At 53.4% G+C, this 21,340-nt stretch overlaps 1 protein-coding gene across 5 annotated transcripts; it reads left to right on the forward strand.

Annotated features, from left to right (window-relative positions):
• The first annotated feature begins 11,435 nt into the window (after positions 1–11,435).
• Positions 11,436–21,130, forward strand: PMM1 (phosphomannomutase 1). 5 transcript variants are annotated; one of them, XM_044778999.2, is made up of 9 exons: positions 11,472–11,632; positions 13,832–13,949; positions 15,102–15,178; positions 15,308–15,399; positions 15,637–15,736; positions 16,986–17,039; positions 19,088–19,163; positions 20,109–20,224; positions 20,603–21,130. In XM_044778999.2, the coding sequence occupies exons 1-9, from the start codon at positions 11,546–11,548 to the stop codon at positions 20,723–20,725; spliced, it is 843 nt and encodes a 280-aa protein (XP_044634934.1). In that variant the 5' UTR covers positions 11,472–11,545; the 3' UTR covers positions 20,726–21,130. The 5 variants fall into 5 exon arrangements, with proteins under 5 accessions (XP_014719876.1, XP_044634943.1, XP_070362913.1 ...); XM_014864390.3 differs by lacking the exon at positions 16,986–17,039 and having other exon boundaries at positions 11,436–11,632; XM_070506812.1 differs by lacking the exons at positions 19,088–19,163; positions 20,109–20,224; positions 20,603–21,130 and adding exons at positions 18,659–18,745; positions 18,855–18,908 and having other exon boundaries at positions 11,466–11,632.
• Positions 21,131–21,340: the final 210 nt, after the last annotated feature.

Here is a 21,340-nt window from a genome sequence, read left to right on the forward strand (position 1 = left end):
GAAATAAAGCTTCTACCTTTGAGATTCCTTTTTCCCTTGAAGTCAAACTAATAACTGTGTCTAGTATGGAGGTGTTTGCTGGTTTTCTTTGGTGTTTTTTCTAATGCAATAAACTCATTTCTGCCTGCTGCATTTGTGTAGTGCTTGAAAGTCTGGGTATGCGTCCAACATGAACCAACCCTGGGCTTCTCAATCTTTCTCCCTCTGAGCTTAACTTTGCTGAGTCTGGATATGCCACCTTTGCTTGGTTGTACACCTTGTCGATAAGGAGTGACAAAAGCAGGGAAGAATGTATGACTTTTACCATTGGTTTATAAAGATGGGGAAAGGACCCAGAGAGAATACTGCTTGCCCAAGGTCACCTCATGGCTGGTGGTGGAGTGAGAGTCAAAAGCCTGGTCTGCAGGCTCCAACTTAGGAGATCTTCCCCTTGAGGACTTTGGCCATGAGGGGACATCTGGCCTCCCCAGAAGGTGTTCACTTCTAGTTTCAGTTGGCCATAGGCTGGGTCTGTGGCCTCAGGGATCTCTCCCCACCATGTTGCCATGGCCTCACCATGGCCTCACTGAACAAGTGTTGGGGCAGGTGGACAGCTCTGAGTGCCCCTGGTACTACCTGACACCAGCTTTGCTGCAGGTTCAGTCAACCTTTGAGTGCTGTCGACGAGCCCAGCCTGTGCTAGGCACTTTCACACACAACGGACTTGAGACGTGGGTCTTGGTCCCATTTTATAGATGGGGAAACAGGTGTAGAGAAACTAATCTAGGTGGCAGGTGGCTGAGCCGTTGAATCCAACCATGTTCTCGCCACCACACTGCTAAGACCCCATCATTGAGGCATTCCTCTTTCCAGTGTGCCAGCTTAAGAGTAAAACAAGAGATTCTGTCCTCCAGAGGACAGGGCAGGTGGCTTTGCCTGATGTATTTCCTTCCTAAGAGCTGACACGTTCCGAGGCAGGAGTCCTTAAGAATTCCTGCTCTGAGATCACACAGCCTACGCTTAAGTCCTAGCTTTGCCACTTGTAGGCCAGTCTGTTTGTCATCTTATCTGTAAAACTGGGAATATGGTACCTCCCTCACAGGGTGGCTTTGAAGAGAGTAAAGTGCCCAGTGTTTGGCGCAGATTAAATGCTCAGTGAGTCAGGACAAGAGGGCAGAGTCCATTCAACAGCTACTGACTGGGGACTCCTGCGAGCCAGCTCGTGCAGAGGCTCTGGCCAGTCCTCTTTGCTGAGGACAGTTTACAAGACAATACTGCAGACATGCACTGCCTGCTTCTGCAGGAAATGGCAGAAAACGGATGTTTTACCCTTGGACTTTGTGACTCATGGCAAGTCAACCTGGGGTAAGTTCATTTCCGTGGGAGCCTACTGTAGGAAGCAGCCCTGGGCGCTGTGCTAGGGGGACAGTGGAGAGCAGGCCAACAGGCCCCTGCCTGGGCAGGGATTATATTCTGGCGAGCTGGGGGACAAAAGGGTAGACAAGTTCGGTCATCTCAGGTGGGAATGATGCTAGGGAAGAAATGAAACCAGGTGGCAGCATCATGTGTGAGGGGGATGTGTGTTAGGAGGTTGGGGAAGGCTTGTGTGATGAGGTGATGTTTAATCTGAGACCTGAATGACAGAGCACAGATCTAAGGGAAGAACTTTCCAGGGAGAGGGAGCAGCAAGTGCAAAGAATGATGGAGGGGGCAATAAACCGTGCGTTGCCAGCATCAGGGCCCTGAGGTGGCCGCACTCCAGGAGAACTATGTCATTTTTGGGTCAGGACTGGAGGAGGTCTGGATGGAGTTGGATTAAAACAGAAGATGGCTGGAGAAGATATGAATCTTGGAGTCAGGAACTTGAGAGAGAGAATGAGCACTGTATCATCAATCACAGCGTGAATGTGATGACCCCCAAACAGAGAGTCTGTGCTGACAGCCATCATCACTGACGACTGAAAGATCTGGTGCCGTGACTCCCAGTGTAACACCAGAGGGGCAACATTCCTATCTCCCTCCGCTATGACCCACTGGCCTATATAACTGCTTCAAGATTCTGCGCCCCTCCTTAAGATGGTTCTTTAGGATGCTCGTCCCCCATCTTCCGATTTGCTAGCTTATCACTTAATAAATGCCCTTCTCTGCCACCAAAAAAAAAAAAAAAAGAATGGTGGAGGGACTGAAAGGAGGCCAGAGTGGCTGGACTTCCAGAGCAAGAGGGTGGTGGGAAGTATTGAGGTTGGAGAGGCTGGTGGGCCTGACGGTGCACGGCCTTGTAGGTCAAAGAATGAACGACATGATCGATTTGCTATGCTGAGAACAGACTGGGGGTGAGGGGGCAGCAGAAAACCAGGGAGGAGGGCAATGTAGTTGTCAGGCAAGAGGTGAGGTGTGTTGTGCATCTCTTATGTGCCCGGAGCTGAGAAGAGGCCCTGGAAATTGTTTTGGTCCCTGCGCCCCAGGAGCTTAGAGTGTGGGGAAGAACAACCTCCCCTGCAAAACATGAGATGGCCACAGCTCTGGGGACTGCAGAGCCACCATCAGCCGCTTGCCTGGCTCCTGCGAGCTTTTACTGGGCTACTCCAGCTCTGATTTGGGTGTGCTTAGATTTCTTAATTTGTTTTTTTCCAAGTGAAAGTAATTTTTTTGTGCTTTCACGTGAGTATAAGGATAATACAGATCTAGAAAATGTAAGCAGCCAATAAAAGTACAAAGATGAGAGGAAAAAGTCACCAAAAATTCCATCATCCTAAGAGATGTTAACATTTAGTGAACATCCTTGTAAACGTCTCTGTGGATTCGAAGACACACGTGATAGACATGCTGTGTGGTACCTGGTAGTGAAGATCTGTACAGCCCAGCAAGGTGGGAGGAGAACCATGGAGGGGGGAGTGGTGGTGCTGGTGGTGGTGACAGAGGAAGCTCTAAGGAGACATCATTCCAGCAAAGTCCCCCAAAGACTGAGGGAGCTGTTAGGTAAGAGTAGGCCACTCATCACAGACGTGCTCATGGAGGTGGGACCTGCTCTGGAGTGGGATGATGGTATAAGAGGATGCCCGCCCAGGCTGGCAGGCTGGACCACGAGACCCATGTCTCCTTGCACTTGCATAGGGGCCCTGGCCTGAGAAGGCAGGCGAAGAACCTAGTAGGAGTCTGGCACATCACTGAATGTGAGTCCTTGACCACGGAGCCTGGCTGCTTTGGAAGGGGACAGAGTTTCTGGGACTGGTCCTGGTTCACAAGTTTGCCTGGGAGCCTGGAGTCCCTTGCAGAGATGTCTGTCCCACCGTTTCCCCAGCTTGAGAGGCCGGGCAGGGTCACGCTGCAGTGAGACTGATGGACACCAGGTGGTGCTGTGGGCTCGGGCGGCCTTGCCCACCACCAAACTCAGCTCGTCTCTGGTACCCGACCCAGGTCACATGAGCACGCCCTGCTCCCCACACACCTCAGCTCCTCCGTGGCCCCCCAAAAGCTCACGGGTAAATAGTCAAGCTCCTTGTCTCACATTTATCAAGGCCCTTCTCAAACTTGTCCCCAGACCTCTCCACCCCCACTCCCTGCTGCAAGTGCAGGTCCCTAGCACTGCAGGAGGTTTCGACTTCCTGCCCCCCATTTACCGTTTGCTGGACCTGGATCCCCTCTCCCTGCCTATCCTCAGAGCAACCCCTCACTCAGCGCTAAAGGCCTAGTGCCACCATTTCCTCTACAAAGCCTGACCTCTCCCTCCCCCAGAGCGGCCCCCTCCCTCCCGTGGGTGCCTGTCTGAACGCTCCCACCAGCTGGGGCCCTCTCCAAGGGTAGGGCCCAGCTGGGATCACCGGAGTGCCCAGCACCCGGGACAGGGCTTGGCACAGAGCAGGCATATCTGAGTAAATCAGTCCACGGGTTCAGTCCTGGTGGGGCTGACACTGAGGGGGAGGGCAGGTCATAAAAAACCCTGGACTTGGATATGGACCCATCTGGATTGAGCCTCTCACTCAGATACTTTGATCAAGGCCTTCCTCTCCCTGAGCCTCAGTTCCTTCATTTGTAGAATGAAAACTGTGGGTCAGGGGGCTGGCCCCATGGCGTAGTGTTTAAGTTGGCATGCCCCGCTTCAGCAGTCCTGGGTTCACCAGTTCAGATCCCAGGCACGGACATACACGTAGCTCATCAAGCCATGCTGTGGCAGCATCCCACATACAAAATAGAGGGATATCAGCACAGATGTTAGCTCAGGGACAATCTTCCTCAAGCAAAAAGAGAAAGATTGGCAACAGATGTTAGCTCAGGGCCAGTCTTCTTCAGCAAAAACAAAAACACCCACTCTGGGTCAGATAGTCTCTCAGGCCCCTCTCAGCAGGACTCCTCTCCGCACCCCTGGGTGAGAGGTGAGGAGTGACTTGCCCAAGTTCTCACCATCCTAGGGCTGAGCCCTAACTGGAAGAGATCACGAACACCAGGTGCTGGGGGAGGGAGAGCCATCCCTGTCCCCACTGACTTTGGCTGAGGGAGCCCCAAGGGGGGGCCATACCAACCCAGCAACAGCCTCTACCCTCTGCAAAAACCACCTCTGAGCATGCGTCCTTCAGCTTGTTTAAATTCAATGGACTTGTTTATTGTGAAAGCAATGAAAGCACTGCAGGCATTTTGAAAAACGAGAAATAACAGCCAACATCCACAGTCTCCCCAACCTCCATCCAGTGACTGCCCCTGAACCAAGACAGAATTAAAACCAGCAACCAGCCTGGACTTGTTCTTCGCAGAGCCCCTTTAAGCACATCTCCTTCCGCGCAGCCCTCATCTTCCTGACAGCCCAGAGAGGCTGGCAGTGGAGGCCCCATTTATAGATGAGGAACAGGCTCAGAGAGTGGGAGGGACCTGCCCAAGGTCACCTGGCTAGGGAGGGGCAGCCCCAGGAACTGTCAGTCTGACTGTCCCCTCACTACACTGAGGCTGCCCCTTGGGCTAGGACTGCCCACTCTCAGAAGATCACACTCCAGGTAGGGAAAAAGAGGGTCAATAAGCCCCTATATTTACTCAGCAACACAATGACACTTGGCTTTCCACCAAGGGGCCAGGGAAAAGCATGGGCTTTAAGGGAACACAACTATGCAAATCCTGATTGTGCTGTGTGACCCTGGGAAGACCACTTCACCTCTCTGGTGTCAGTACCTACTTCTGGAAATTGAGTAGAAGAGTACTCACCTCAGAGGATTCTTGGCAAAAGTAAGCGAAATGCCCAGGTAGGAGCTACACTGCCCAAACCAAACACGGAAGTCAGTAACCTCCAAACTTCAGCCAGCTGTCTGGCCCACAAGAGTCCAGAGTCTTCCTTCCTGAGCAGTGTCCTGCCAGGCTGGAGTCTCAGGCCCCCTGCCTTCCGGCCTGGCTTCCTTTGGTGCTCTGGAAACATCCCTCTGCCAGTCCTCCCAGTCCCGGCTCCCCAGTCCTGCTGCTGGCTCTCCCCAGGGCTTCCCCAGGGCCCCATCTGAGCACCAGTTGCCAGGGATGAGCCTCCCTCTTAAAGGGACATACTATTGGCCACAAAGGCTACCCCATCTGGTCCTCAAGGGTCTGCGCCTCAAGGCAATTCACTTTCGCTCTCTGGGTTTCAGTGTCCTCTGGTCTGTGAAATGGGTCATGGTGAGAATTCAGGAAGAGACTATGAAAGATATTTGTAAGGAAATGAGTTCCCTCAGGTCTAAGGCATAGGTGTGCTATGGTCAGGAGCTGATCTTTGTCTTTGGAAAGGTGGACCCAACCCATAGGAGACAAAAACCTGTCCTGCCCTGTGGGGCCCTCCTACAGCTTCCAGATCCCAGCACCAGGGGTAGGGCCCAGGTATCTGCATTTAACCAGCTCCTAGGAATTCTATTTTTTTTTCTGAGGGAGATTAGCCCTGAGCTAACATCTGCCGCCAATCCTCCTCTTTTTTGCTGAGGAAGATTGGCCCTGAGATAACATCTGTGCCCATCTTCCTCTACTTTATATGTGGGACACCTACCACAGCATGGCTTGCCAAGTAGTGCCATGTCTGCACCCGGGATCCCAACCAGCGAACCCCGGGCCACCGAAGCAGAGTGTGCACTTAACCGCTGTGCCACTGGGCCGGCCCCTAAGACTTTCTTTTTACATTCAGAATTTGTCCCATGTTTTCTTTCTTCCTTTCTAGTACTTTAGGACAAATTGATCTTCCTTAACCCAACAAACAAAAATAGTTCCATTCTTTATACCTTCTTTACTGGAGACATACATTTTAACTTCCTTGTATACAGAGCTATTTTTCTTATTAATTTCCAGTAGCTTTAATTACATATATTAATTAGAATTTTTAACCCTTACGGATCCTAGTAAAAACTAAAAAGGTAAGCAATTATGAATTATCTTTTATATTGGCATTCTAAACACTTCATAATTTCTAGAAACACATTACTTCATAGTAACAAAACACAAGGCGTGTTTACTAATAGACTCAGACATCCTCTAGCCTCTCTGCAATAAGCCAAAAGTAGATAAACTTAGACATGTTCAGCAATAATGTTTCAGTGTTCCATTCTATCCAAAAATGACCCGGATACTCAACAGATTTTTATCGTTTAAATTAACTTGGCCAAACTCTAAAGTTTTAAGTTACCAAAAAGAATTTGGAAGCTGTTTTTTACCCCAGGTATACAGGCCATAAAACATAATTATTGTACGCACAAACTCTTACCCATTTTTATCTATTTAAATCATTTATTTCCAACACTTATGTTCGGATTACCCACAAAAACTTCATGAGACATTAAACAAAATTAGCTATCATTTAAAGCTGTTATTTTGCTGACAAATTTCTAACAGACAACGTGAGCTTATTTGGTCAGTAAAACCAGGCTACATGTCTGCATCATATCCAAATACTGACAATTCTGAGAACACGCCTATTTCAATCAAACCAACAAACTTAAACAAGCTTTCATTTACCAAAGGTTAATTCACATCATGTTAACTTGAAAGATATTGGGTTAATTTCTACTACATTTAGAATTTATGTAAGCGCTTACTTTAAGCCAATTAAACAGAGCCCTTAATTTTGGCCATACCATCCAGAGGTAAAATATCACACACATGTGACATACATATAGACATATAGACCAGTTATGAATCCAAATTTTGTTTTCAGCCTTTTTACTAATATTTGTGGAGAAAACATTTAAGATGCTAGATTTTTTGGCAAGGGCACGCTTATGGCTGTTTTTTCCTTTTTCCCTTTTTTTTCTTCAGTCTTAGGAATTAGTGATGGGCTAGGTAGTCCCCAGAGGATTTGCAAGCTCTCTGAGAGAAGGGAAATGGGTGGAAGCGGAACCACCTCTAGAGCTGCTTTTCCAGCCTTACAAGGATTTCCCGAGGATGGTTGCTGTTGATTGCTCAGAAACTGGGTTGCAACTCAAATGACATTCTAGGTTGATCTACCTGTCCAACGACATCACTAAGGCACAGAGAAACCCCTCAAGTTTTCTCCATGATGCAGTTTCTAGGGCATAACCCATCCAATTGAAAGTGTTTCCAATTAGTTAAAATGCACCCAACAGGTGAGTCTCTGGGTATGCTTGGGGTGTTCCCCATGGCAGTAAAGACAGTGTCCAACTGACAGCTGCTGGAGAAGGATGCAGAGCCCGACTGCAGCCATCAATATAGTTAAAAGATTTAGTCAAATCCCACTCAGCCCGGGCACTTAGTCCCTGAGCCAGCACAAGGCGAGCCAGGGAGGCAAGAGGCAAAGGCCTAGAGCTGGCTGGGGGCTGGGGCTCCCAGCACCAGGGTTGAGAGTTAAGTCCCTGGCAAAAGGATTTCAAGTTTTCAATTTTACAGAAGGTCCAGGTTCTGCTCAGGTCCAGCCTGACCTTAACCTCAACTTGCTGACAACAGAGGAGGTGACAAATGAGACAGACAAAGAAAGGAAAAGAAGAGATCAGGCCTCGCCCTCATGGCCTCTTCCCAAGGATTATCAAGGGTCACACAACAGTTCCCGTGCCGGGACACACAAACCCAGCAGGACAGTTCGCAGAATAAATCACAGGTCTCCTATCCTCACAACCGACTCAGTAGGCACCCAAAATACTCAATGAATCAACCGCCAAGAGAGGGCACCCCACTTAGGGTCGCTGGGAGGGGATCAGGCCCAGAAACCAGAGCGGGGGCTCCCAGGGGTGCAGCCTTTGACTCTTTAAAGATTCCTCATTTCTCGGTTGCAAAGCTCAAAAGGAACCCAAAATGGTCACTGTAACTTCAAGAGAAATGAAAGAAAAGGGTCCATTACCTTCAAATCCCCCCTGAGCCTAGGGCAGCATCCTACCCATTGGTCCTCCTGTGGGGTTCCTATAGCAAGGGGTGACAGGGCGTCCCCTGCATTGCATCCCTGTATATCTTCCCTATTATGCCTGGCAGTAATAGGTGCCTGGTGAATGGTCCCAGAGATAAAAGAAGAATAGAGATAAACAGTGAAGAATTTTCCACTGGTCTAGGGGACATTCTACTGAATGGCATCCTGGAGCCGTTCTCCCAAGAAGGGGTTCCCATACTCAACCGAAGGTTAGAGTTTGGTACTTTCCTTGAACTGGAGTCCCGATTGGGACTTTCCCACGGCTCAGAGTGTGGTGAGGAGCCAGAGGGAGGGATACCAATCCAGCCTTAGGAAAAGAAGCCTGCCACAGGAGTCTTGGAGATTGGCGACCATCCTAATGACTTAAGTGGTCAACCTGTGCCCATGTAAAATTTATATATTAGAGACAGGATTAGGAAGGAATGGATAAATTCATTCTTCATCACCCTCGGGCTTAAGGTACTGATTTTCTTCAAGCTGAATGCCATGTTTTGCCCACAGAGAGGCCATGGGCAGCAAACGTGGATTCATACAGCTGTCCGAGAAGGTTCCCAATGAAGAAGTGAATTTAAATCCATCCTTGAAAAAAAGGAAGGCACAAGAAAGAAAAGTGCACTTACAAGAACTTTAGCTCACAAGCCGGTGAAGCAAGATCCCAGTACAGGCCCCCAGAAAAAATGACGTGGGCTCGGTGAGCCAAGGAGGCGAAAGAAAGATTTCTTGGACTCTCAAGGTCTAGTGTTAGAGCTCCTTTACTCAGAGACTAGCATGGAGGAGCATGGGGACAGGGCCCATGGGTGGTGAAGAGCTGCAAACATGGGTTGAGGGCAGGGCTAAATTTATGAGGCCTAGGTATGTGTGTTATTTCTTTACAAGACAAAGGAAAGATCATGTAAAAACGTCGTTAAAATGGTATCAGTGCAGGTGGGGTCCGGGTTATTGGGTGGTCCTATAACTTTGGATACAAATCAGGTCGGATCAGGTCAGGGCGTCCTGTGCTTCCTGGAGGATGATGTAGATTGGTCTGTAGGGCAGGATGCCTTGGGCTTCTCTCCCTGGGGCAGCCTTGATCTTCATCACTATTCATTTTGATTACTGAGCTTTTTGGTGTCCTCTTCAGTTTTCTTCCTGTGGCAAGTACCTCACCTTACCCAGCTCACCCCAGTCTCAGCCCTGCCGGCCTCTGAGGTGCTCTCTGCAGCCTTGGGCACATCCTTTTCCTTTTTCTTCACCAAGTGGAGACAATAAGACCTCCTAGAGCTGCTTTGGGAGTGAATGAAGATTTGTGGTCAACTGTCCAGTCTGATGGCTGGCACACAGTAAGGGATCACTAAATATCAGTTATTCCTATCTCCCTTCATATTCCTTTCATGTGGGGATTACATCCCCATTATACAGATAAAGAAACTGAGGCCCAGTGAGGGAAGGAGGTCTCTCCAAGTCCTAATAGTTAGCAGGGAACAAACTGCAGGTCTCCTGACTCTGCCTCCAGTGATCTCCCCAGGGCACCGCAGCTCCCAAGACAGAAGCAAACAGGCCTATCACAAGCATTGTGCACAGCAGCACCACTCTGTAGGTGTGCGGATGTGTCTCTGTATCACCAAAACGGCCTGAGTTGATCACAGGCATCAGAACAAGGATGGTGGATGCAGCAAAAATGCCCACCCAAGCACAACCTCCAGCAGAAGGGCAACCCCTGGGAGCACAGAGGGAGGCAGACATGGGCCTTTGGCCCTGGCAGTATGGAAGCAGGAAGAAATCGAGAATCCTGGAGAACAGCAAGCTGCAGTCAATACATTTCCAAGGAGGGGAAGAACTTGAAATTCACCATAATACCAACACCCAGAGTCAGCCTGCTACTTATCCACCAAAATGGGATCATGCTTTTTCCGTTAAATATTCTACAACACAGATGTTTATGGCTTCACACCACTTCATTTATAGATGGACCATAGTTAATCTAACCAATCTCCAACTTTTTTCCTTTTCTTCTTTTTTTTTTTTTCTTCGAGGAAGACTAGCCCTGAGCTAACTACTGCCAGTCCTCCTCTTTTTGCTGAGCAAGACTGGCCCTGAGCTAACATTCCTGCCCATCTTCCTCTACTTTATATGTGGGACGCCTACCACAGCATGGCGTGCCAAGCGGTTCCATGTCCGCACCCGGGATCCGAACCAGCGAACCCCGGGCCGCTGAGAAGCGGTATGTGCGCACTTAACCGCTGCGCCACCAGGCCGGCCCCTTCTTATTTTCTAAAAGTTGAATTGCTGGCTCAAAAGTTCTGCACATTTTTAAAACTTTTGACAGGCAACAGCTGTTTAATCTCAAGCACATCTATAGAAATTCTCCTTTGGAGTGGGCCTGTCCTGTGCCAGGTACCATGCGGGCTCTTCTACGTTCAGTTTTTCTTTTCACATGCAAAGCAACCCTACAAGGTAGGTGGTGTTCTTCCCATTTCACAGATGGAGACACAAAGCCTCAGAGAGGTGAAGTGACTTGTCCAAAATCACATAGCCGTGGAACTGGGGAAACAACCTGGAACTGACTCCAAAGTCAACGTGATGGTTAAATAGTTGTTAGGAGAAGGATCCAGGAAGGTTTCTCAAAGGAGGTGGACCGTGAGCTGGGCCTCATGGGGTGGACAGAACGGCAGCAGGAGGAGTAAGAGTCTGGGAAGGCCAACTGGCAAAGTCCAGAGCTTGAGCAAAGGCTATCTGGAGATTTCTTAAAGCTCAAGATTTGTAGGGCAAAGGTATAGCGGGCAGGAGGTGAGTCAAGTAGTGACCGATGGCGGGCGGACACGGCCCGGGCTCTCTGAGTCCCGCCCTCGCCCCACCCGGCACTGCACTGCGGGTTCGAGGCCCTGCCCGCGTCCAGCCCCTCCTTGGCCAGATGCAATCAGAATCACCCCGCCAGAGTACCCATCTAGTCCCTCCCCGTTCCTCCGGGTTCTATGCCTCACTTTCCGCCTCAGGCTGGTTTGGGACCAGCAGGCGGAATGGGGCCGGGCTCTGCCCCGCCCTATGCCATGCCCCTTCTCCGCCTGGTGCAATGAGAATCAACCCCTCTCCCGCCAAGATGACGCACTGGCCCCGCCCCTCCGTTTGGCGCAATCCGGCCCGCCTGCTGGCCCCGCCCCCAGGCCCCACCCCATCTGGCGTCCTCCCGACGCGGCTCCGGCGGCCGCCTCCTGCGACTCTGCCCGGCGCTGAGCTGCAGCCATGGCGGTCGCCGCTGAGGGCGCCCGCAGGAAGGAGCGCGTCCTCTGCCTCTTTGACGTGGACGGGACCCTCACGCCCGCTCGCCAGGTAGGGCCCCGACGTTCGGAAGCTCCCATCGGGAGTGTCGCGCGGACGCCCCGAGGCGGAATGTGGCGCCTGCAGCGACGTGACCCCTGAATCCCCGGGACCGAGCGTGGGATGCAGTGGTACCCGGCCCCTCACTGCCTGGGGCCGCCTGCTGGGAGTGATGGGGATCCGGGCCCCCACGTCACAGCCCCCACGCGTCTGCGCCCACGTTCTGCCCCGGAGCGGCGGGACTGGGTCGGATTCTGGAGGGAGGAGGCTGCGAGCGGGGGCCTCGCTCCTCTCCCCAGCCCCAGGCTTCCACACGCCAAGGCCTGGCTCCGGGACGCCCCCGCCTCCCCAGCCCGGGCTCCCACCCCAGTTCAGCCCTAGGGCGCGCCGGTAGCCCTGTGGTGCCAGACAGGGTCTGAGCGCACCCAAGCGTCAGAGTCGCCTTCTGGTGGGAGGCACGGGGTCTTGGAGCCATCCCGCTGACCTTTGCAGGCCTGCGCCGGCGTCTAGTTTCTCAAGCCCCTCCCCACTTTACCTCCCACCCCCTGTCATAGAGGGAGGGAGGGCTTCTGTATCTTTTCCGTTGAGTTTATGGGCTCTGCTCACCTGGAGGCCAGCGGCCTCGGGCCTAGTCTGGTCACAGTGAGGATACTGTGGCACAGGGAGGCTGGGAGTGCAGTTTCCTTCTAAAGGCATCTCACTGTGTTGATCCTCCAACGTCTGCTCCACACTCAGTTTTTCTCCCTTTGGATCTCAGCCAGGATGAGCCCCCAGACCCACGCTCACCAACTGGGTGCAAAGATCAGCAGGCCTCTTTCTTGCCCACCCTGAGGGTATTCCACCCTCCAGTCTGGGGCCCCCAGGACCAACAGGGGAATCTCCTGGAGCAGGGAGCCAGTAGGGTTGGGTTGCAAGGCAGAGGCTGATGGGAACCCAGGTCTTAGCCTCCCCTCTTAGGTCCTGAATGCCCCATCCCCTCCCCTGTGGGAGGGCCCTGGGGGCACAGGGAGGAATCAGGTCCCTCTGCCTTCCAGCTGCTCCCAGGGTCCTCAGGGATGGGAGGCAGAGGACAGTGGAGGGAGGGTGGCAGGGTCTAGGCACAGCCCCACCCTTCTCTCTCTGACCCTTTGCTCCACTAACCCAATAGCCTGAACCAGAGCAGTGTTACTGCTGTCCACCAGCCAGGCCCTGTCCTTAGCCCTTTTTAAAAGTTAATTTTTAATTATACGCATATTCATGAACACATTCCCTTGTAAGAATGAAAACAGAGAAGGCTAAAATCCCCTCTGACCACGTCAGGATTCCAGGCCTGGCCCCCTCCCCAAAGTTCTGTGGTTGCTTCCTGTGGCTTTCCAGACCTTTAGCCAAATCTGTTTGCCCAGAGGAAATATTAAGCATTGTTTAGTTTTGTTTTTAAATAAGGGATATCATACTGTATGTGCCTCCCTGCAACTTGCTTTTGACAATTGACAGCACGTCTGGGACTCTCCCATGTTGGAAGCACAGGCTTGCCTTATTCCGTGTAACCACAGTATAGCAGTTCAGAGCAGGCATGTGCCGTTCTCTGATTGACAAGCATGTAAGTTGTTTGCAGTTTTTCACTGTTACAGACCCAATGAACCTCCATGTACACCTGGGCAAGAGAAGTGGAAATTCTGGGTGAGAAGGCACATACATTTTAAGTTTTAATAGATCTTTCCGATTGCCCCCAAAGTGGCCATACAGTGTACACTCTGACCGTAGCAGTTGAGCGGGCCTGTTTGCCCAACATCGTTGTCCACTCTAGAGGTCAGCTTTGAATATCTGAATGTTGGAAAACTTAGATTATAACTCATTAGTTTACGTTTCCTTAGTGGGGAATCCCTTCACCTGATCAGTCACCAGTGAATTGCTTGTTCATTTCCAAGCTCTTTGGATGCACTGTCTCATTTAATCCTATGAGTAACCTCCACTCTGATCCCCATTTTCCAGATGGAACAGCTAAGGCAAAGAAAGGCAAAGCCATTTGCTCAAAATCATCCTACTCTTGAGGGACTTGAGCGAGAGTTTGAAACCAAATGCATCTAATTTGACGTCTGGGTTCTAAACCTTAAAGTGCCTCAGATCCAGGTGGAACGTGGGCTCCCTGGGTTCTGAGTACTGATTGAGGGCTAAGTGGGGGTCCCAGACATGCTGCCAAGCAGAATCCTGTGCTTCTTCACCCCCCTGCAGAAAATTGACCCTGAGGTGGCTGCCTTCCTGCAGAAACTGCGAAGCAGGGTGCAGATCGGTGTGGTGGGTGGCTCCGACTACTCTAAGATTGCTGAGCAGCTGGGAGACGGGGACGAAGGTAGGAGGAGAGGGCCTGAGCCAGTTCCTTGTCGGGGTGCAAATGGAGGGAGTGAGGAGTTCAGGAGATCCCTGGACCACTGTGCCTTCAAAGACCCAGTCCTGCTTCTGGGATGTGGGAGGAATAGCCAGATGTTTCCCTTCCTGATTCAACACACGTTTAGTGAGCTCCTACCGTGTGCCAGGCTCTGTGCCAGGCTTTGGAGAGACAGCAGGTAACGAAGCAGGCAGAATCCTGTCCTTACATAGTTTACATTCTCACTTCTCCCTGCTGAGTCTTGATTTCCTCATCTTCAAGTGGGCATAATCAATAATAGCTACCATTTTTGGAAATGACCACGCATTAACTTCCTTTCGTTTCATCCTCATAACCACATTTTAGGGTGGGCCTGATTATCCCATTTAAGAGAGGAGGATTCTGAAGTCACCCAGGAAGCTGTTTGGACCCAGAGCCCCTGTTCTCAGCTGAGTTCCTGGTCTCAGTTCATTTGAGGCAAATGCCTCTAGTTCTTCCAACCAGAAACTTCCATGACTTTTCCCTTTCCCCACCCCCTTGTTCATTCCATCATTGAGTCCAGAAATATCTCCCTTTGCATGCATGTCTCCATCTCCACCGCCCCGCCACTGTCCAGGTGATCGAGCCCTCCCACCTGGGCCCCGCACCAGCCTCCCGGCTGTGCTCCCTGTACCTCCTCACTCCCGCCCACTCATGCCACTTGTGGCAGCCAGAGCTGAAAACTTCCGCATGCAACCAGCCTTGAGAACGCGGTGATGGAAGCCGTAAAACAAAACGGAAGCCCCTGTACAGAGGAGCTGAGGGAGCACAGAGCGGAAACGACACCCTCTGCCGGGGAGTCCTGGGAGGCTTCCAGAGGAGAGAGCTGGATCGTGGAGGAGGAGTGGAGCGGGGAGCGGAGGGGAGGGGTTACAGGCAGAAGGACCTGCATAAGCAAAGACCCAGAGGTGTGACTGGCTTGTTTGTTTGTAAAAAACCAAAGCTGCAGAAGGAGAGGAGGCTGGAAAAGTAGGTTCAGGGTGGAACTCATGCCTTTGAAGGCCAAACCAAGGAGAGTGGGCTTCATCTCTCTCCTTGGCTCTGGGTACCTGGTCTCATGCTCTTTCTTTCTCCCCTGGCTGCTACATGGCCCTGAAGTCATCGAGAATTTCGATTATGTGTTTGCTGAGAATGGGACGGTGCAGTATAAGCATGGTCGACTGCTCTCCAAGCAGGTCAGTGCCCCCCAGGGCATTAGCCTGGGACAGTTTTCCACAGGGGGACAGTCTGTGGGTGCCTTCTGTCCTGGGCTGGGGAAGGGGCGCCGTGCCCACCACACTCAGAGCCATGCGTTTCTTGCCCAGACCATCCAGAACCACCTGGGGGAGGAACTGCTACAGGACCTCATCAACTTCTGCCTCCGCTACATGGCCCTGCTCAGACTGCCCAAGAAGCGGTGAGATGCCACCTAGCCCGTGTCCAGCCCCTCCTCCCAACCCTAGGCCTGAGGGAGGAAAGGGGCGGGTCTCAGGTGGAACCTGGAGATGCATGGACCCTGGTTTATTGGTGGGTGGATCCCTGTTCCCTGTGAAGTCCCAGGAGGCTATGGTCTCAGACAGGGCTGGATTTAAATTCAGGGTGATTCTCCTTCTCTTTGGCTCCCTCCTCTCCCTCCCACTTCCATCACCACCAGCGGAACTTTCATCGAGTTCCGGAATGGCATGCTGAACATCTCGCCCATCGGCCGGAGCTGTACCCTGGAGGAGCGAATCGAGTTCTCCGAGCTGGACAAGGTGCCACCAACTGTGCAACCTTAGGCTGTAGGACCTCAGTCACTCAACCTCTCTGAGCCTTTATTTTCTCACCAGTGAAATGTATTGATGGTGGGCGGTGTTCTGTTTCAACCCATACCCTTTTGGACACCTACCGTATGCCCTGGTTGTAGACATTTCTGCATCTGTCCAACACTGCTGGTTTCCCTCCCTTGGTGACCAGCACCACCAGCACCTGCTTATCTAAGCCAACACCTAGGGCATCATTTCCACCTCCCCACCCACATAGGGTCCAACGGTAATTCCTACTGATGGAGCCTCCAGGGCTGGTTTCAGATCTGTTCGCCTGTGTGTGTCTCCCTCCCACCCTGATAAAACTTGCCAGTCTGTTCTGCTGCAGTGCCATTGAGAACCTTTAAAGCACATCTGCCCTGTCTGCTCCCTGCTTGAGTCCTTCCATGGCTCCCCTTGACAACTGGACACTGTTGCAGCCCCCTCCCGTGGTGCCCCTGCCCTGAGGGGTCTGCCTGGTTCAAGCCCATCCCTTGAACTTCTCCCTGTGCATCTGTTCTTAGAGCATCCCAAGGTCCCCGTCACCTTTGAATGTGCTGCCCCTGCTAAACCTTGACGTGCGTTTTGCTTGTCGTCCCCACCGCCCGCCGCCTCCCTCTCAGGGATGGAGGAGTCCAGCCAGCCAACCTTTTCACGCTGGCCCGTGTCCATCCTGCTCTCTCACCTGACCTTCTGCTCTCCCCTTTCCTCTCTCTGCTGCAGCCACGTCATCCTTGCTGACTCTAGAGATGGCAGACTGTTTCCCACTTCAGGGCTGTCCCTTCTGCCCCAAACACAGTGCCCTCTGACACAGCTCATCCTCTCACCTCCTTCACATCTGCTCAGATGCCACCTTCTCAGTGGGCCTCCTCTGGGCATTGCAGTTCACATTGTACCCCTCGCACCTCCCGCTCCTCACCTCTGTGTTATTTCTCCCCAGCAGCCATCGCCACCCTCTGATACCCTTATGACCTATTTTTAAATCGTGGTTAGTGTTTGGTTCCTCCAGCAAAGCTATAGGTTCCTTAGGGCCGGGATTTCTGTGGCTCTTCATTAATGGGTCCCCTCTGCCCAACACATGGCTGATACATAGCAAGTGCTCAAGAAATACTTGTGCATGAATGACATAGGTGGTAGAATGCCCATTTTATGAATGAAGGAACTGAGGCTCAGAGAGGGGAAGTGACTTGCCCAAGGTCACACAGGAAATTGGTTGCAGAGCAAACGTTTGAACTTCAGACTCCGCCTGCTGCCCTCTGATGCTTCCCTGAGGGTGAGTGGGACTCTTAGTGACACCTCCTGATTCACTGACCCCCACCCCCACTCCCACCCTGTGCCCCAAGGCTTAGAGTAGGCAATGCCACAGGCATGGAGACTTTTCTGGTTGGAGTGGTTAAGACTGACCCTTGGCAGCAAACCCCCTCCCACACACAATGGAGAGGGGGCTCTTCTCAGGCCACCCCAGTTTCCAGTCCCAGCTTCACCTCCTACTTGCCAAATAACCTGGAAAAGTGGCCTCACCACTGTGCCTCTGTTTTCTCATCTGTGAGGTAGGGGCAGTCATGGTTCCGTCTCATGGGCTGTGATGAGGGCTGGGCCAGTGGAGTCTGCACACCCTGACTCCTCCCACCGCCCCCAGGGTCTTCTCTTGTCTTTTTGGTTCTTGTCCACCCCGTTCTGGTTTTGGAGAAGAGCGTGAGCCTCCTGGTCTGTGCCCTACACTGGTCCAGATCCCATGCCAGCGCTTTACTCTCCTTCAGTCCCTCAAACCTGAGGATAGGTAGTCCCGTTCCGTTGATGAGGACACTGAGGCCGCAGGGTAAGTGACCAGCTCGAGGTCACAGTGCTGGTCCCTGCTGAGGCTGGACTTGGCACGTGGGGCTGTCCAGTGACCAGCCTGGTTCTCCAGAGACAGAAGGTACAGCCATCCTGGGCCATGTGGGAACATTTATTCAGCACTTGGGGCACCCTTAGCTCTAACCCTGGGCCAACAGAGTGGCCTCTGGCGGGGACTCTGGCCTCCCTGGGGGCCCACCTGCCTGCTAAGAGGGCAAGGCCAAGGCTGGCAGGGGGCTCACATCCCTCATCTCTGCTTTTCCGTGAGAGGGAGGCAGGCAGGGGTCATTCACTACTCCTCCATCCTTTAGCCCAGGAAATAGGCTCAGAGAAGTCAGGTGATTTGCCGATGGTCACACGGCCAGGAATCACAGCAGCCAGGCCAGGAAGACAGGCCGCCTGCCTTTGTATCTCAGGCTGAGTCATCTGGCTTTATAGCTCGTATCCTCTCTGGAGCACTTCTGTTGGCTCCGAACTGCTGGCTACCACCCGCCTTTCCATTCCAGTCCTACCAACTCTGACTGACTAAAACTCAGCACTAGGCATTCCACTCCACTCTCATGCTCCAAAATCCTCAGTGGATCTTGGTCCCCCAAACTCCCCAGCTGGCCTCCAGGCCCTCTGTGAGCTGCTCATCCTGCCGAGCTCTCACTCCCACTTCGGCCGCATCCAGACTGCCCGCTCCGTACCTGGGCCACAGTGAGCCTGCGCTGAGTCAGCCATCTGCTCCTGTGGCGCTGGCCCCCGTTAGCACGGCAACCGACTCGGGTACCCCTCCAGGCCGGCCATGGCTGTTCCCCTCTGTGGCCTCCTCAGGGCCAGGCTAGTGAGTAAACGTTCCTTGCTCCGTGTTTATAGAGATGCTGCAGACTTCAAGGTCCTGCCCAGAGGGGCAGGGGCCAGGGACTCCTGGGTACTGCTGAGTCCCCCAGCCCAGACAGCCCCCTGCCCAGAGGAGGTGCTCAGCAAACGCACGTCGTCGCTGCATGGTTGGTGCTGTGGCTGCGCCAGGGCTCCTGCTGACCTCTCTGAGCACTCACTGCCGCTTCTTCACAGGTCTCCCGTGCTCTTGGCTCCTCATGCTCATTTCTGGAGTCTGAGCCATGGTTTGCTGCATTGAGCTGGGCTGAGCCCTGCCCTGAGGTAGATGCTGGGACTTGGGACTCAGACTCTCCCCTCCCCGAGACTTCCCTCCTCAAGCCTCTACTCCAAGCCCTGCTCCAGAACACCCCGTCCACACCCCCGTTGGCAGGATCTGGCACTGAGTTCGTCACGGACCTTCTGGATTTAGGCCCTGGCTCTGCCACTAAGGCTGGGTCACCTTGAACAAGGCACAGCCCCTCTCTGAGCCTCAGTTTCCTCATCTGTAAGGTGGGGGTCATGTTCTCCGCCGGAAGACTTAGTGAGCTCACACAAGTTGTGTGCCCAGCACAGGGCCCGGCACACAGCAGCCCTCTGAGCCTCCGTCTGTCCTCCCTTCTGCAGAAGGAGAAGATCCGGGAGAAGTTCGTGGAAGCCCTGGAAACAGAGTTTGCCGGCAAAGGGCTGAGGTTCTCCCGAGGTGAGTCTACTCGCAGAGGGCCTCAGAGGCCTGGCCCAGGGGCCCACCCCGGGCCTCTGTGCTCGGACCCCCTCCCCTTCCCAAGGCCAGGCTGCACTCCCCAGCATCTTTGAAGACCCCTCCCGCCCCTCGGCACAGCAGGGCAGGCTGAGCCCAGGCAGGCAGGGACTCAGTACGTTACAGGGCCCCCAGGCTTCCACCTAAACCCCGTCCACGCCCTGCTGCCCGGCCAGTTGCTCAGGCCACAAACCAGTCTCCCTTGAGCATCTCCCTCACCCCTTCCCAAGTCCAGTCTACCAGCAAGTCCTAGGGCCCTATGTCCAGGACGCTTCTGGAATCCGACCGTTGCTCACACCTCCACTGCCAGCAGCCCCACCCCAGGCTCCAGCTAACTCCAACGCAGCTGGTCTCCCACTGCCACCTCGTCCTCCAGTCCATTCGCCATGGTGCCCAGAGGGATCCTTACAGAACAGACCATGTCACACCCCTGCTCACAGCTCTCCAGAGGTTCCTCCTCACGCTTCTGCTGAAACCCTGGGCCCCAGGGCCTGTATGCCCTCTCCCAGCCTTCTCTGTGCTGGGACATGCCACGCCCTTCCCTGCCTTGGGGACTGTACTTGCTGTGCCAGAGCCTGGAACTCTGTTCCCCAGCCATCGCCACTCTGGCTCAGGCCTCGGCTCGGTGTCACCCCCTCGGAGAGGTCTTCTCTGATCATACTGACTGTGGGGCTCCCCTCCCCCACCCCTTTGACTTGTATGCTCTGCGGTGGTCTGATCTGTTCACCGCCTGTGATCCCCCTGGATTGTAACTCCCATGATCCTGAGTCTGTGCCCTGTTGTGTGCCTGGCTCTAAGTAGGCATTCAAGGGTTGTCGAATGAATAAATGAACGAAGGCCCTTGCCCAAGCCCACCCAGCGAGTCGCCCCTCTGTCTGCCCCCCACAGGAGGCATGATCAGCTTTGATGTCTTCCCTGAGGGCTGGGACAAGCGCTACTGCCTGGACAGCCTAGACCAGGACAGCTTCGACACCATCCACTTCTTTGGGAATGAGACCAGCCCCGTGAGTGTGGCTCAACCCAGTCCCTCCCACCCAAAGTCCCCCCCAGGTCAAGGCCAGGACACAGGGCGACAGAATAGTCCTCCTGGGAGACTCCCAGAAACAGCCAGTGCTCTCCAGCCCCATTACACAGATTGGAAGGCTAGGGCCCAGAGCTGGCTGGACACTTGCGGCATGTCACACAGCAAGTCAGGGCAGATCTGGTGAAGGCTGAGAAGGTGGGCTTCCTGGTGGTTCTAAGGGGGTAGGAGGAGGGGCAGCTCTGTAGCAGCCAGTGTAGCCAGGGTGCCCCATGTCCGGTGGCTGCTGGGCCCCAACCCTGGGAACCTCTTCGAGGCACCACCTATCTATGTGCCTTCTCTGCTTTTCCTCTGTGTGCAGGGTGGGAATGACTTCGAGATCTACGCTGACCCCCGGACCGTCGGCCACAGTGTGGTCTCCCCTCAGGACACAGTACAACGATGCCGCGAGATCTTTTTCCCAGAGACAGCCCACGAGGCATGACCACAGCCATATCGGCCCCTCAGGACTTCCAGAGAGCTCCGTCCAGGCCTAAAGAAAGCCCCTGGCCCTGGCGTTGGGCCGGGTAGCCGGGCCCCAGGATGCCTGCCTCGTGTTACCTGCTGCAAGGCCCACCTTGATATTCCCAGGGTCTGTGTGGATGACTACCCCCAGCCAGTCCGTCCCTCATGGAACTGGCTCCGTCCTTTACCCCGATGGCCCTGGCTACTGCTGCTGCTTATATTTCTGAACAGGACAGGGTCCTGTCTACTTGGGGAGGAGGCGTGTGCGAGTGCTGGGACGAGATGGCGCCCGCCCTGCCTGCCGGGCCCAGATGGGATGCAGAGCAGTGGGGAAGGTGCAAATGGCGAGAACTTTATCTCACGAATATTAAAGTTCCCGGAACAAGGTATGGCGTCAAACCCTTCTGAATGCATAGTCAGACCCAGTCACAGATGCTGTTACAGCCACCACTTTGCAGATGAGGAAACAGGCACAGATGGCAAGGACTTGCTGTAGGTCACACAGGAAGGCTTTGACTCGGTCAAAGAGGGTAGGCCATTGAAGCCCCCAACAAGGGCTGGTTTGGGGCGTCCTCCCCCAGCCCCTTCCCCCAGG

The sequence above is a fragment of the Equus asinus genome, chromosome 4 (assembly GCF_041296235.1).
Source record: "Equus asinus isolate D_3611 breed Donkey chromosome 4, EquAss-T2T_v2, whole genome shotgun sequence".
Taxonomy (NCBI): Eukaryota; Metazoa; Chordata; class Mammalia; order Perissodactyla; family Equidae; genus Equus; species Equus asinus.